Source organism: Corythoichthys intestinalis, chromosome 13 (genome assembly GCF_030265065.1).
Source record: "Corythoichthys intestinalis isolate RoL2023-P3 chromosome 13, ASM3026506v1, whole genome shotgun sequence".
NCBI lineage: Eukaryota > Metazoa > Chordata > Actinopteri > Syngnathiformes > Syngnathidae > Corythoichthys > Corythoichthys intestinalis.
The window spans coordinates 7,258,360-7,275,106 of NC_080407.1; the positions used below are offsets into that span (position 1 = coordinate 7,258,360).

General features: G+C 40.9%; 1 protein-coding gene across 1 annotated transcript; it reads right to left on the bottom strand.

The window, feature by feature from the left end:
* Nucleotides 1–2,867: 2,867 nt before the first annotated feature.
* On the bottom strand, nucleotides 2,868–15,460 carry si:dkey-14d8.1 (zinc finger protein 502). Its single transcript, XM_057853732.1, has 7 exons — nucleotides 15,278–15,460; nucleotides 13,950–14,149; nucleotides 12,147–12,239; nucleotides 11,989–12,078; nucleotides 11,667–11,777; nucleotides 8,005–8,128; nucleotides 2,868–7,925 (listed from the first exon to the last, which is right to left on the bottom strand). The coding sequence occupies exons 1-7, from the start codon at nucleotides 15,300–15,302 to the stop codon at nucleotides 6,301–6,303; spliced, it is 2,268 nt and encodes a 755-aa protein (XP_057709715.1). The 5' UTR covers nucleotides 15,303–15,460; the 3' UTR covers nucleotides 2,868–6,300.
* Between the last annotated feature and the right edge of the window lie 1,287 nt (nucleotides 15,461–16,747).

The following is a 16,747-nucleotide window of genomic DNA, read 5'->3' on the forward strand; positions in this document are numbered from 1 at the left end:
GTGTAATTTGTTGCCAAAAAGCTCAATCTGGGTCTCTCACAAAAATACACACGGTCCCAGGCTTCAACTGGGACCCTGTGCTTTGGTCAGATGAGACCAAGATTGAGCTTTTTGGCAACAAACACTCTGAGTGGGTCTGGTGTGCCACGAAAGATGCGCATGCTGAAAAGCACCTCATACCCACTGTGAAGTATGGGGGTGCTTCAGTGATGCTGTGGGGCTGTTTCGCTTCCAAAGGCGTCACTGGCAATGACTTAAGACAATGACCTAAACATATGGCCAAATCTTAACAGAAATGGTTCACCGGACACAAAATCAAGCTCCTCCCATGGCCATCTCAGTCCCCAGACCTTGTTTTGTTGGCAAAAGGGGGTTGTACAAAGTATTAACACCAGGGGTGCTAATAATTGTGACACACATTATTTAATTTCAAATATTTTTTTCTTTATGTGGGATTTTTCCCCACTGAATGAATGCACTTGTATTGAAGGTTGGATTTTTCTCTTTTTTCCCCCCATTAAGGTTCCATATTATTTGAATTAAAAAAATATATATTAGAAGCTAAAAAAGACATCTTTTTCAGGGGTGCCAATAATTATGGAGGGCACTGTATTTTTACAGAATGGATGTGGTTACTACAGTATATTTACAGTGGTGGTAGAGAGTTGGGGGTGGGGGCGCGGAACGTTTACGTCTTCCTGGGGGGGGCGTAACAGAAAATAATTGAGAAGCACTGATCTAACAAATCGGAGAAAATTCGACAGTAACAAAAAATACAAGTGATAGTTATGAGGTCAATATCCGTGACTTTTTTTTCACAGACGCCAATTTTTTCATGGTGACGTAACTTATTTAAAACTTTAAAATATGCGAGTGAATAATTTTTTTAAGTGTTTTTTTTTTTAACTAAGTATTAGACATTAATTAATGATTCTAAGCTGAAAATTACTAGAGGTGCACGATAATTATCGGTCCGATAATAGTAATTATGACGTCATCCCAATAAATCCAATAACAATATGTTATCGGGCCTATTAATCATATTTTTGGCTCAGTGTCGGATTGGGATGTGTGCATTTGTTTCCACTCCTGTTTTGCCAGTATGCAAAGTTTTCTTACTGCTCTAGAGGCCGTATTTTTCCTTCACTGAGTTATAAACCTTACTATGGCAATTAGCAAATGTTTGCATTTTACAGTGTTATGTTTACAAGTTCTTGAGAGGCCTTTTGGTTATTTATAGGCTTGCTGCTCTATAATTGCCAGGTTAAGAAAGTAGTTTCATGGACCAAGACGACAAAAATCTCCTCTCCTGTTGCACCAGATGTTTTATCTGCTCACAAAGCGCAATTCCTATTGGGTTTATTTTTGCTTTAGATCAGTGCCTATTGTTCAGGGGAACACATCGTCAATGATATTGACTGATTGATTGAGATTGACTCAAATTATATTTATTTGGAACAATTAATATGGGCACTTTATTTGAAGTTAAAACTGTTCTTGTCTTTGTTTTATACATTATAATAATGTCCATTTCATCATGAAAATTCTGGTTCGGTCAAAGGCAAATCTATGCTGAATCAACCACTAGTATTTTTTACCTACAGGTGTTCAAAAACTCAGGTGAATATACATTGAAAAATTATATATATATATATATATATATATATATATATATTAGGGGCGTCAAATGATTACAATTTTTAATCGAGTTATTTACAGCTTAAAAATTAATTAAACGTAAATAATCGCAATTAATTGCAATTCAAACCATCTATAAAATATGCCATATTTTTCTGTAAATTATTGTTGGAATGGAAAGATAAGACACAAGATGGATATATACATTCAACATACGGTACATAAGTACTGTATTTGTTTATTATAACAATAAATCACAACAAGATGGCATTACCATTATTAACATTCTGTTAAAGCGATCCATGGATAGAAAGACTTGTAGTTCTTAAAAGATAAATGTTAGTACAAGTTATAGAAATTTTATATTAAAACCCCTCTTAACGTTTTCGTTTTAATAAAATTTGTAAAATTTTCAATCAAAAAATAAACTAGTAGCCTGCCATTATTGATGTCAATAATTACTTACACAATGCTCATGGGTGCTGAAGCCTATAAAATCAGTCGCACCCAAGCGCCAGAAGAGGGCGACAAAACTCCGAAAAACACAACAAGTACACATTTCACTGTGCTGTCATTTTAATCTGTTTGAGCGGGGCATTTGTGCGTTGAGTCAAATATTTTAACGTGATTAATTTAAAAAATTAATTACCGCCCGTTAACGCGATAATTTTGACAGCCCTAATATATATATATTTTAACGGTTATCGTATCGGTATCGGTCTTGAGGAGCAGTAAGTTATCGATATCGGTTTCAAAAAATGGATATCGTGCACCCCTAAAAATTACACACATTTCGAATAATAAATACGATTACTTTTCATGGCTAGGTTGCGCGACGTCTGTAAACGGGGGTTTCCAGGGTAAAATGGACAAATTCAAAATAGTTCGGGTACTTAATGCGCCATGAATCTGCTATGGCAGCATATAGACATATTGTTCTATCAAACACAACAGTTATTTTGGCTTAAAATATAGCAGTTTATTTTAAAGAGTACTTATTTGTGGTTTTGTATGCAATAAAAAAAAGCTCCCCAAGTTGAAATTGTGCGTTTTATTAACTGTAAAGAACCAAATGAGTCCATATCATCTATGACACATAGCCACAAAAGCTATATTGTTTTCCAAGATGTCAGATGTCACTTTATCTCCTCGGCAACAGACAGTCCAGTATGATGATTAAGTTACATACTAATGTATGTACTATGTGGCCCTGTACTGCTGGCTGGTCATAATGGCCAGAGGTCTCCTGGGGAGGGAAAGGAAGTGACTCACTTCTTGTTGACTGTCCACTTGCTTTTAAAAAATGGCCTACAGTCTGGCCCACATCATAGCGTACTACACATAAAAGCTTAATTCAAACCATGACATCTAAGAGTGTCTGACCTCAATGTTCCCTCTATTACTGCTACCTTTCCAAAAGCAGTCTTTAATCGAGAGTAACATATGCAAGGGAGCGTCAATTAAACTGGACTTAGACTGGCTTATCCTGAAAGTCCCAAAGGACTGAGGAAAAAATATTCAGGTCATTAGGATAAAACATTATAAGTGTTAGGAGAGTGATTGCCTCAGGGCTAGGAAGAATGATTAATGACAGACGTCATCATTGGATATTAAGATAAATGAGCAAGTGACAAAAAGTCAATAATGTAATCACAAATATTTTTATTCTAAATAAGGTTTACATGTGTGTATAACAATTTCACCACGTTTACATAAAAAAAAAAAAAAAAAAAAAATCTTAATTCTATAACAACATTGAAAACTAGAATCAGGTAACACGAGTCACTAAAGAACACCCGTCTAATAGAAAGCAAGCTACAGCTATTTCAAGTTATTTCTGCATAAAATTACCATCAAATGTGATGTGATCTTTGTCAAAATCACACAGATTAAAAAAAAAAAAAAAAAACTGTCTGCTGTAACGCAAATCACCCTAACATTTATAGGTTTTCATATTTTAATGAGGATAGCAAGCAAACAATGACCTGCCCACTATAAAACACACACCTGGTAAGATTTGTCTGATGTGCATCATGGCTCGGTCAAAAGAGCTGTCTGAAGACCTGCGATCAAGGATTTATATAAAGCCGGAAAAGGATACTAAACCATCTCTAAAAGTCTGGGAGTTCATCAATCGACAGTCGGAGTTGTCTACAAATGGAGAGAGTTTGGCACTGTTGCTTGTCTCCCAAGGAGTGGCCGTCCACCAAAGATCACACAAAGATTCAGCGCAGAACAGGGGCGTACCGGGGTGGGCAGTGCCCACCCACAGACACGCTCTGCCTACCCAAAGAAAACTGGATGTAGTACTAACAGCAGTCTGGGCACTGCGTATGGTATCCCATTCATATGGTACTGATGTGTTCTAAGCTTTATGTTGTGTTCTAAGTTATAAAAATGTTGGTTTTGTTCCTAGGTGGCGCTACACACATTTTTCACAGATTAAAAATTTTTTTTTTTTTTTTACATTTTATCAAAGTTTTCACCAGTGTTCACCTGGCTGTTGAGTTTGGTGAGTTTTGAAGCTTTCTGAGGGGGTCAAAGTAGGGCTCAAAGCCTCGGCGGGACAAAGAATGACTGCTAGGGGGCGCTACATAGTGTATTTAGAATTTGTCTTTACACGGTATCAAAGATTGCACCCACCCACAGCTGGCATCCTGGTAACACCACTGCCGCAGAATATTCAGAGGGGTAAAAAAGAACCCTAGAGTGTCTGTTAAAGACTTACAGAAATCACTGGCACAGTCCAGTATCTATGTGCACACATAACCTATACGTAAAACTTTGGCCAAAAAAGGTGTTCATTGGAGGACTCCACGGAGGAAATAAAAGAAAAAAAACCATTGTGGCTTTCTCAACAAGGCACTTGCACACTCAACAGAAGTTTTGGTAAAATATTATGTGGACTGATGAAACCAAAGTTGAATTGTCATGTGTGGAGGAAAAATGGAACAGCTCACTGTGAAGCATGGTGGAGGGAGCATCATGATTTGGGGCTGTTTTGCTACCTCAGGGCCTGGACAACTTGCAATCATTAATGGAAGAATGGATTCAAAAGTTTATCAGGATGTTTTGCAGGAAAACCTGAGGCCGTCTGGCAGACAGTTGAAGCTAAAAAGAGGATGGATGCTGCAACAAGACAATAATCCAAAACACAGAAGCAAATCAACTTCAGATTGGTTTCAGAAGAACAAAATACACGTTCTGGAGTGGCCAAGTCAAAGTACAGACTTGAACCACAATGAGATGCTGCGACATGACCTAAAGACAGCGATTCATGCAGGACATCCCAGGAATCTGACTGAACTACAGCAGTTTTGTCGAGAAGAATGGGCCAAGGTTAGTCCTAATTGATGTGCCAGACTGATCTGCAGCTACAGGAAGTGTATGGTTGAAGTTATTGCTGTCACAAAATATTAAATGTGATGGTTCACTCACTTATTTCCCCCCTTCTGTCATTGTTTGCATACTATCCTGATTAAAATATGAAAACCCTTAAATTTTTGGGTGCTTTTAGTTAAAGCAGACATTTTTTTTCATCTGTGTGATTTTGACAAAGATCAGATCATGTTGGATGGTGATTTTATGCAGAAATGTGAGAAATTCCAAAAGTTTCAGATACTTTTTCATACCATCGTATGTTCCAAAAAAAAGCAAGAGCAAAACTCTGTCAAGAATCACATGCAATGGTATACTACAAAATACTTTTACAGTTTAGGTGTTAGAGGAAAACAAAGTGTGAACGACTGAAAAATCCAGAAAAAGAGCCACATTACAGATGAAGAGTCTCTTCTGAGTTGTGAAGTTTTTGAGTTGAATCCATTCGGCGTCCACACTGATCATACAGAAGACTGGTAAAACTTATTTTCCAACTGAAATGAATGGTTGAACCATTTATCAGTTCTAAATTCATCTTCAAAATAGCTGTAATGTGTATTTTTTAGGGCTGTCAAAATTATCGCGTAAACGAGTGGTAATTAATTTTTGTAATTAATCACGTTAAAATATTTGACGCATTTAACGCACATGCCTCGCTCAAACGGATTAAAATGACAGCAAAGTGTCATGTCCATTTGTTACTTGTGTTTTTGGTGTTTTGTCGCCCTCTGCTGGCGCTTGGGTGCGACTGATTTTATGGGTTTCAGCACCATGAGCATTGTGTAATTATTAACATCAACAATAGCGAGCTATTAGTTTATTTTTTGTTAGAAAATTTTATTAAAATGAAAACATTAAGAGGGGTTTTAATATAAAATTTATTACTTGTACTAACATTTATCTTTTAAGAACTACAAGTCTTTCCATCCATGGATCGCTTTAACAGAATGTAAATAATGTTAATGCCATCTTGTTGATTTATTGTTATAATAAACAAATACAGTACTTATGTACAGTATGTTGAATGTATATATCCGTCTTGTGTCTTATCTTTCCATTCCAACAATAATTTGCAGAAAATATGGCATATTTTATAGATGGTTTGAATTGCGATTAATCACGATGAATTAATTTTTAAGCTGTGATTAACTCGATTAAAAATTGTAATCGTTTGACAGCCCTAGTATTTTTACGAGGAAAAAAAATACGTCTAGTAACATTAAGCGGAACTTTAAAGAGGTTTTTCTCAAGTCAAGTCCATTTCATTGTGGAGTCGCTCATATCTCAAGGCACCACATATTCATCGATGGGATCCTCCTCCTCGTCCTCCTCGTCAAACTTCCTCTTGAGGGGATTTTTCTTCTGCTTCTGCCTGTTCCTGCGTTTGGCGGCGAAGTCCGGGTTGGCCTCGCGCAGGTGCACCTGCTCGTGGTTCTTCAGCAGGCCCGGCACGCTGAAGCCCTTCCCGCACGTTTCGCACGTCCACGGCTTCTTGCACGAGTGAGTCCGTTTGTGGACGTTGAGGTGAGACGCCAGCTTGTACGTCTTGCCGCACTGGGAGCAGCTGAAGGGCCGTTCGTTGGTGTGCAGCCGGATGTGGACTTTCAGATTGCCTACTTGCGTGAAGCTCTTCTCGCAGATAGAGCAGCGGTACGGTCTCTCCCGGGTGTGGATCCTCAGGTGGACCCTCAGGCAATATTTGCTGGAGAACTTCTTTTGGCACACGGGGCACGGGATCTTGGTTTTGGGCATGTGGTCCTGCTGGTGTCGTTTCAGGTCCGAGAGGTACACGAAGGTTTTCCCGCACTGGGAGCAGAGGTACTGGCGGTCCCCGATGTGGTAGCCCATGTGTCGTTTGAGCAGGCTGGGCACCAGGAAGCACTTGCCGCAGCGCTCGCACATGTGAGGGCGATCTCGGGTGTGCCAGCGCTCGTGGTTGGCTAGCTTGAATGCGGTGGGGAAGCTCTTGTTGCAGTGCTTGCACGGGAACGTCATTTGGCTGGTGTGGCACTCCATGTGCCTTTTGAAGTAGGTGGACTGCGTGAAGCCCTTGTTGCAGATGTTGCAGTAGAAAGGCTTCTGGCCGCTGTGCGCTAGCATGTGCTTGGCGAGGCTCTGCAGTTTGGCAAAGCACTTGCCGCATTGGCCGCAAGTGTACGGCCGCGCCGTGCTGTGCGTCTTCAGGTGGTTGTTGAGGAACGCCTGCGTGCGAAAGCTTTTGTTGCACGACGTGCAGGCAAAGGGCTTCTCGCCCGTGTGGATGCGCTCGTGGTCCACCAGCTTGGACTGGTAAGGGAAGCTCTTGTCGCACATGCTGCAGTTGAACCTGTCCGGCGGGGGCCTGATTTGCTTCTTTCTGCGGATGCTCGGCCGAGAATAATCTTCATCGCTAAGCCTGTCCAGGGGAAGCGGCGGCAACGCCGGGAGGGAAATCGTGTTGGTAGCGATCTGCGACACCCACTGGTGGAGTGTGACACGCTGCGTTTGGACCTTTTGGCCGTCTTTCGTCAGGGTGGAATCCGTTTTCATGGGCACAGAAACGACCTTAAACGGGATGGACTTCACAGGAGGTCGCGGCGTTTCCGTCTTGTCTGCTCCCTCTACTCCTTTCATTTCAGCTATATTCACTTCAGGGACTGCCGTCTCCGCAGCGTCGCTTCGGTCGGTGTCTTCAACCTGCAAGGCTGTGACTAAAGCCGACGCGTCGTCAGAGTCGTCTGACGTGTCGTCTAAGTCTTCTTGGACAGTGAGCGGAGGAGGGCTCGCAATCGGAGGCGTGACTACGGGTTGCTGCGAAGGAGGGCTCACCACAGGCGGCGGTGGCGGTTGCGGAGCCGGAGGCTGGACAGGTTTGAGTAGATAGGAGAGGGACGAAAGGACGCAGTCCCCCACTGAAGACGAGATGGTTGCTGGAAACAGAAGTTTTGGTTATGCGCCTCAATAATAACAGAAGATAATTCACTACTGAAAACACTCGCGTATTCATACCTTTACCAGACAGGAGCCCCTTGGACTGCTGGAACACGAGGAGAGCTTTGAGGTCGTCACCTTCAGGGATGATGCTCCAGCCCACCTCCTGCATAGTGGGCTCGGATGAAATCATCGCACTGAGCTGAGGTGGCAAATAAATCAGGCAAATGTGAACGATTCATTTTGCGTGGCATGTTAAGTTATGTCAGCACAATGGTGAAAGTTTGAGATGATTCTCAAAACATTTTCTACAGTGTATCACAAAAGTGAGTACACCCCTCGCATTTCTGCAAATATTTAAGAATATCTTTTCATGGGACAACACTGACAAAATGACACTTTGACACAATGAAAAGTAGTCTGTGTGCAGCTTATATAATAGAGTTCATTTATTTTCCCTCAAAATATAGCCATTAACATCCAAACCCCTGGCAACAAAAGTAAGCCCCTTAGAAACTACATCCCTAAATTTCCTAATTGAGTACTGTTTGTCATTTTCCCTTTCAAATCTGTAGTGCAGCTCTCACACTCTCTCATACTGGTCACTGAAAGTTCCAACATGGCACACACATGCCAAAGAACTCTCTGACTAGGAGTGGGAACCTCTTGGTACCTCACGATACGATACGATTTGTGATACAAAGCTCACGATAACGATGATCTGACTATATGGCGATACAACGATTATCGATATATTGGTTGGAAAATCATTCTAAGATATTCTACAAACAACTAATAAACAGAAAAAAACAAGCTTCTACTGTGAATTGGATTGATTTTAACACCAGTAGACGTCCAATCCATTTGAACTTCAAACAGATTGAACCTCTATGGCCGGTAGTGGCAGCCAATGCCAGGCAATGAGGTATGTTGGGCCATTTAAGGTCATTTACCTGTTAATTTTCAGTTACTTCCTGTTGATTTTAGGGTATTTTATGGGTCACTTTCTGTTAATTTTGAGTTACAGAACAGGAAGTGACCTGGGAATCACCCAAATGAATTGGCAGTGACTCAAACTCAAACGGAAATGACCTGTAAATGCCCTAAAATGAACAACAAGTGACCTGTAAATGCCCTGAAAATTGGACAGAATGACTGTGAATGCTCTAATTTCGAAAAAAAACGAACGTTCCCAGTCTAATTGGATTGGGCGTTGAGCACCGTAACTGAGACACTATTATGGTGGACGATTTTGGTAGCAACTTGTTTAAGTTTTATTTTTTTTTTTTTAGACAATGACACCGTTTTAAAACGATATCTCGATTCTTGGCAGGAGCATATCGATAACCTTTTGGGATGCAAAGTATCGCGATATATCACCATTTCGATATTTTGTCACACCCCTATCTCTGACGCTCTTAAAGACGTATTGTTGTGCTACATGAAGATTGCCAAGGCTACAAGAAGATTGCCAACACTCTGAAACTGATCTGCAGCACAGTGGCTAAGATCATACAGCGTTTTAAAAGAGCAGGGTCCATTCAGAACAGGCCTCGGGTTGGTCGTCAAAAGAAGCTGAGCGCATGTGCTGAGCGTCACATCCAAATGTTTGCTTTGAAAGGTTGTCGCAGGAGTGCTGTCAGAAGTATTTTGTATTTTCACGTGGCCATGCTGATAATTACAACATTCAAAAATGTAAATAAAATATAAAAGGTGCATAAAACTAAAAAAGTGCTTTAATTGAATCATTAAATAGCAACATTAGAGCATGTTCAAGACTTTTTTTTTTTAATTGTGGATGCTGACAGGGGGATTTGCTTTATTTTTTGACAGACCTCTTCTTTTTGCTTTCCATCAACAAAGTTTCAGCAACTACACTCATACAATCTTTGACAATCGGTGCGTCACTGAAAGACTTTGTTTTGACCCAATATCCACGCTATTCTGAGGGAGAATTCATTTGGGCATTGCTGTGCAGTGAATAAATGAACCATGAGCCTTGAGGTGCGATCATATTGAGCCCTTAATTCCGCTATTTTTGAGAACGGATGGCAGAGTTCATAGGGAAAATTTGCAAAAAAAGCTGCGTGCTTCGTCTCATGGTGCCTTTTCAAATTGCTACTTTTTACAAGCGCTACCATGTCTGAATGAGGTAAAGTTAGGTAAAATAGAGGTAAAGTAGCCAGGTAAAATGAACAAAAATGTGTTGGTCCACTCCTCCTTAAACACTCTGTTTTCTGTATCAATCTTGCGGAGTTTTGAGCACGCCATTTGCCGTACCTTTTCGCCTCTTCCTCCAACTTCATTCGGCTCAGTTTTTGGCTGTCACTCCGCGGAGTTTGGAAAGCGAGTGTGAGACATGTTGTTCTAAAAATAACTTTCAAATGCTTCACTCCCATTGGCTGAATCACACGCGTCACCGCTAAGGTTTTTGTTTGTTGCCCGCCTCCACTCTGCAAACCCGCAGAAAAAAAAAAAGATTTTTGTTGTTGCAATATGTATTAGTCCGGACAGCTTGAGATGCGGTCCAAGACGGCTTGGGGGTCCGGAACCGGACCGAGGTCCGCGGTTCCGTGACCTCTGTTCTATTGGGTTCAAGTCTGGAGACATGCTTGGCCAGTCCATCACCTTTACCCTCAGCCTCTTCAGTAAAGCAGTAAAGTGTTTGGGGTCTGCTGCAGTATTTCACAGTACATTTTGGAGTTCATGTTTCCCTCAATAACTCTCCAACACCTGCAGCACTCATGCAACTTCAGACCATGACATTCTCACCACCATGCTTGACTGTAGGCATGACATACTTATCTTTGTACTCCTCACCTGGTTGCCGGCACACATGCTCGAGACCATCGGAACCAAACAAATGAATCTTCGTCTCATCAGACCATAGGACACGGTTCCAGTAATCCATGTGCTTCGTTGACATGTCTTCAGCAAACTGTTTGCGGGCTTTCTAGTGTACAGTCTTCAGAAGAGGCTTCCTCCTGGGGTGACAGCCATGCACACCAATTTGATGGAGAGTGCGGCGTATGGTCTGAGCACTAACAGGCTGACCCCCGACCACTTCAATTTATGCTGACAGCACTCCTGCGACGATCTTTTAAAGAAAGCATTTGGATGTGACTCTCAGCACGTGCGCTCAGCTTCTTTGGACGACCAACCCGAGGCCTGTTCTGAGTGGACCATGCCCTTTTAAAACGCTGGATGATCTTAGCCACTGTGCTGCAGCTCAGTTTCAGGGTGTTGGCGATCTTCTTGCAGCCTTGGCCATCTTCAATTAGCACAACAATACGTCTTTTAAGATCCTCAGAGAGTTCTTTACCATGTGGTGCCATGTTGGAACTTTCAGTGACCAGTATGAGAGAGTGTGAGAGCTGCACTACAAATTTGAACACACCTGCTCCCGAAGCACACCTGGACCTAGTAACACTAACGAGTCCCATGGCATTTTGGAGGGAAAATGACAAGCAGTACTCAATTTGGACATTTAGGGATGTAATTTCTAAGGGGTGTACTCACTTTTGTTGCCAAGGGTTTGGATATTAATGGCTATATTTTGAGTTATTTTGAGGGGAAAATAAATTAACTCTATTATATAAGCTGCACACAGACTACTTTTCATTGTGCCAAAGTGTCATTTTGTCACTGTTGTCCCATGAAAAGATATTCTTGCATATCTGCAGAAATGCGAGGACTGTACTCACTTTTGTGATACACTGTATATTTGATGCAGTGCATACCTGGGAGAGATTGGGAACAGGAAGCAGCTGCTCCAACTTGCACACCAGGCCGGCTGTCAGAGTCTGCAGCGCCGTGTCAAACTTCGTACCGTACTGAACCGGGAACACTTCCTGCGGAGTAGGAAAAAAAACAACAACACGTGCGCGTCATTGACAGAAAAGAGCCCAAATATCTGAGAAGGCTGAGAAATACAGCACGGTTACCAAGGATATGTTAGCTTTTGTTATTATTATTTAACACGCCGCGTGAATCCAGTGTATCCATGACAACTTGGACTCGGGCCCAAAATGTATTGTTCCATCAAGCCAAAAAAAAGTGTACCTTAAAGAAGTGCTTCCTTTCAGTGGGGCTTTTCAGCAGATTCTGGACCAACACCATGAAGTTGGTTTGACATTTCTCCACTTCCGCGTCCTTTATCGACAAAAACGATTCAAGGTTTTAACGCCGCTCGGGCAGGAAGAGAATGTTCACTTTCTTACCACCGTAGGTGTCACGATCTTCAGTTTATTTATGAGCGTTTGAATCACACGGCCGTCTGGTTGGCCTTCTCGCTGGAGCAAATCCAAAATTATCTGAAAGAAGAAATCTGTCCTTAGCAGGGTCAACTAATGCAACATCATAGACTTCACAACCTATTGACTTGACACAGGAAACGGGGCTGATTTGTAGGGGGCCTATTTTCAAAAACTTCAAATATTTTCAAAACCAAAGCTGCTACCAACCTAGAACCAAAACAGGCACCTACCTTAGCCATATATGAGTCTCCCTGAGCAGCGGCATCAAAACATTCAAAGTCGTTCCCTTATAAAATCCCGATTAATTATTTTTTATAGAAGTATAACACAACTTTAAATGGCTATAACAGTCTCAGATTTTACACTAAATGCACAAAAATCACCAAATGCAGATATAATCACCTATATTTTCAGGATCAATAGCAATATTTAACATATCATATCACTTTTTTACCAAAATAGCAACTTTTTTTTTTTTTATTTACTACAAGTTTTCAACAGCTAATAAATCACTCAATTTAACATCAGGAACTTAATACTTGAGGAAAATGCAGAATCAATCATAAATAATATGTAAATAGATAATTAAAAAATGTACAAATATACAAAATATACAATCCACTTTTTATAGAATATCCCTTTATTATTATTATACACGATATACTGTTACTGAATGAGGCTCGCGGCCGCCTAGCGTAAAAGGAGCTTTTCTGGCGAAAATTCTTGTGAATAAATGCTTCAATCCCCGAATTTTTAGTAGATATGGACTTAAAACAGTCTCGATTCTTGGTTAAAAGCAAATAAACCGTACAGTTAGCGTTTATTTTACGTATATTGTTGAAGTACCATGCTACTAAGTTCGCGAAAGAGGCTAGCGCTGCCTGGCGTAAAAGGAGCTTTTCTGGCAAAAATTCTTGTGAAAAAATGCTTAAATCCCCAAACTCTTTATAGATATGGACGAAAAACAGTCTTGATTCTTGGTAAAAAGCAAAGAAACTGTAAGGTTAGGGTTTATTTTACATATATTGACGAAGTACCATGCTACTATGTTAGTGAATGAGGCTAGCAGCCGCCTGGCGTAAAAGGAGCTTTTCTGGCCAAAATTCTTGTAAATAAATGCTTCAATCCCCAAATTCTTCATAGATATTGACATAAAACAGTCTCGATTCTTGGTTAAAAGCAAAGAAACCATACAGTTAGCGTTTATTTTATGTATAGTGACAATGTACCATGCTACTATTTTAGCGAATGAGGCTAGCGGCTGCCTGGTGTAAATGGAGCTTTTCTGGCGAGAATTCTTGTGAATAAATGCTTCATTCCTCGAATTCTTCATAGATAAGGATATAAAACAGTCTCGATTCTTGGTTAAAAGCAAAGGAACTGTGCAGTTAGCATTTATTTCGCGTAAATATTGCCAAATATGAGGCTAGTCATGTCCGAAAATTAGCCGCCTCCATGTCTAAACAAAGAAAAAAATTCCTGCGAATAAATGCTTCAATCACGTATGCATGGTACGAAAAATATCATAATTACCTTGAACCCTCGAACAAATCACTCCTGAGACAATCCTTCCTGTTTGTATGCCCTACAGCTTTCGTAGTTAAATCCAATTGTACGTGCATCCTAGCTTAAATCCGACATGAGCGTGTGCCGCGTTTGTCTATTAATAAATGAAGCTCGGCCCCCTCTGATAAGGCAAACAATGACGAAGTGTCAGGTTAATAGATTTTTTGAAGTCCATGGCAAGATCCCGCAACCCCTGCTTACCCTTGCCCTCAAGCCCAAAATGAGCTGGGCCGTCTGCTTGAAACTCATGAGCTCTGGAACGGTTTGTGTCACCACAGTGACAAACTCCTCCACTTTCTTGTAGTGGCTGACATTTCTCTGGCGGATCACCTGCCACATGAACGAGTAGGTCAGCTGCAGGGGGGAGGCCATCAGTCGAAGGGAGGCCAGGGGGAGAGTACCTGGGCAGGTCACGACAAGGAGTTCATTAGGATCTAGGCATGTGCCGGTATGAGATTCTGACGGTATGATAACCTTAAGCAAAAATTTGCAATCCATGACATTGACTGGAGGAGTCTTTCTCCAAGGAATGCTTTAACAGTTTTAGCTCTGTGGCATGATGCATTGTCATCTCGGAAAATGACAAACATATTTCCAATTGAAGAGATATGAAAGCTGTCTAAAAGTTCAATGTAAACTTGTGCATTTATTGACGATTTAACCACAGCCATCTCCCCAGTGCCTTTGCCTGACATGCGGCCCCATATCATCAAGGACTGAGGGGATTTTGATGTCTTCTTCAGGCAATAATCTTTGTAAATCTCACTGGAACGGCACCAAGCAAAAGTTCCAGCATCATCACCTTGTCAAGAGTCAAGAATCTGTATTGGACAAGGTGTCAAGAGTCAAGAATCTGCATTGGACAAGGTGATGATGCTGGAACTTTTGTTTGGTGCTGTTCCAGTGAGACCTTTAATGGCTCAAAATTACCTAATTGTCTGGCATTGACGACCACTGACAGCCATAGACGTTCAATCCGTTTGAAGTGGGAGGGATGGCAGCGACATTCGCTGCCACCCTCCCAGTTCAAATGCATGACTGCTCGCCTGTCAATCTCAGGGCACGCACAATGTCTGCGAGCTGACATGCGCATTGTATGAGGTCGCAGTGAAGCGGACTTTATAGCGAAACATGCGCAGACGCATGTTATGCACTTAACACCGGAAGCGTAATCGTTGACATTCATCTGCAAATGAGCCAAACTGCACTGTGAACAGAAAGCGTGGCAAAATAATTCCGGATCATATTTTAAATTGTGGATAAGTGCGTATAAAACAGCAAAAACTACAAAGCAGTTCAATCGGAACATCCGGGGAATTACTGTTAAATTTTTAATCAAGCGCGTGCACGACTCGAGCGCAATTTTCCCTCGCGAATGGTGTTGAAATGTCAGAATTGGGGCAAAATATACAATTGCACTCAGCTGCCAGCATTTAATTCGTGTAAAGCAACACATTAAATCGATCGCATTTTATTCAACTATTGTGGGCGGCAGCTGTTAGCTGGCTAACGTTATATTAGCAACTTACCGACACTCTCGGATCGCCTGTGCATGTTGTGGCCGCCTATCAACGTTGCAGACTCACGGGGGGAATCCACGAATTACATAAAAGATAAAAAGTGTGCCGTTGATGTGAAAATATACGATATAATTAGAATAAATGTATTTTTCTCGAATGTCAAGTCACGAAGAATAATGGCGACCGCGGCTAGCAGCTTTCCAAAACAAAAGCCCCGGTATTTCCGGCGGAAGTGACTGTATAAATTAAAAGTATGGAATATTTAAAACTGTGATGTGTTCAAAACCTCGGAAACTGGAAAATACAGTGTAAATTTGTCAAAGTGGGTTTATTTACATTATATTTGAAGAGGCCAAGTCAATTTGACAACCTGTTTACAGACATACTAGATGGAGAAGTCTACTTTTATTGACTAATTCATTTGCTGAGTGAACAATATGATTACGACAATGACCTTCTTTTCCAATTTGTAACACAATGTATGTTCATTCATTAATGCATTCAGCAAATGTTTTATGTGAGTCTAAATAAATACAGGACAAGGATACAGTACAAGGTCATTCTGAATGGATACTTTAATACAGTGGGATGAAAAAGTATTTGAACCTTTTGGAATTTCTCTCATTTCTGCATAGAATCACCATCAAATGTAATTTGATCTTTGTCTAAATCACACAGATGAAAATACAGTGTCTGCTTTAACTATAACCTCCCAAATATTTATAGGTTTTCATATTTTAATGAGGATAGCATGCGAAAAATGACAGAAAGAGGAAAAAAATAACTAAGTGAACCATCATATTTTCATCATATTTAGCAATTGAAACCAAATTTTACCAAACATTTTAAGTCAGGTGTGTGCCCAATCACTGATGAGTGGTTTAAAACTGCCTTGCCCACTATAAAACACACACCTAGTAAGAAATATCTTGATGAGAAGCATTGTCTGATGTGCAACATGGCTCAGTCAAAACAGCTGTCTGAAGACCTGAGCTCAATGATTGTTGATTTGTATAAAGCTGGGAAAAGATACAAAACCATCTCTAAAAGTCTGGATGTTCATCAGTTGACAGTCAGAGAAGTTGTCTACAAATGGAGAGAGCTTGGCACTGTTGCTTCTCTCCCAAGGAGTGGCCATCCACCAAAGATGACGCCAAGAGTTTAGCGCAGAATACTCAGAGAGGTAAAAAAGAACCCCAGAGTGTCTGCTTAAGACTTACAAAAATCACTGGCACAGTCTAATATTTCTGTGCACACATCAACCATTGTAAAACTATGGTGTTCATGGGAGGACTCCATGGAGAAAGCCACTGCTGTAAAAAAAACAACAACAAAAAAAACTCATTGTCGCTCGTTTAATGTTTACAAAAAGGCACTTGGACACTCCACAGAACTTTTGACAAAATATTTTGTGGACTGATGAAACCAAAATTGAATTGTTTGGGAGTAACAAACAACGTCATGTGTAGAGGAAAAATG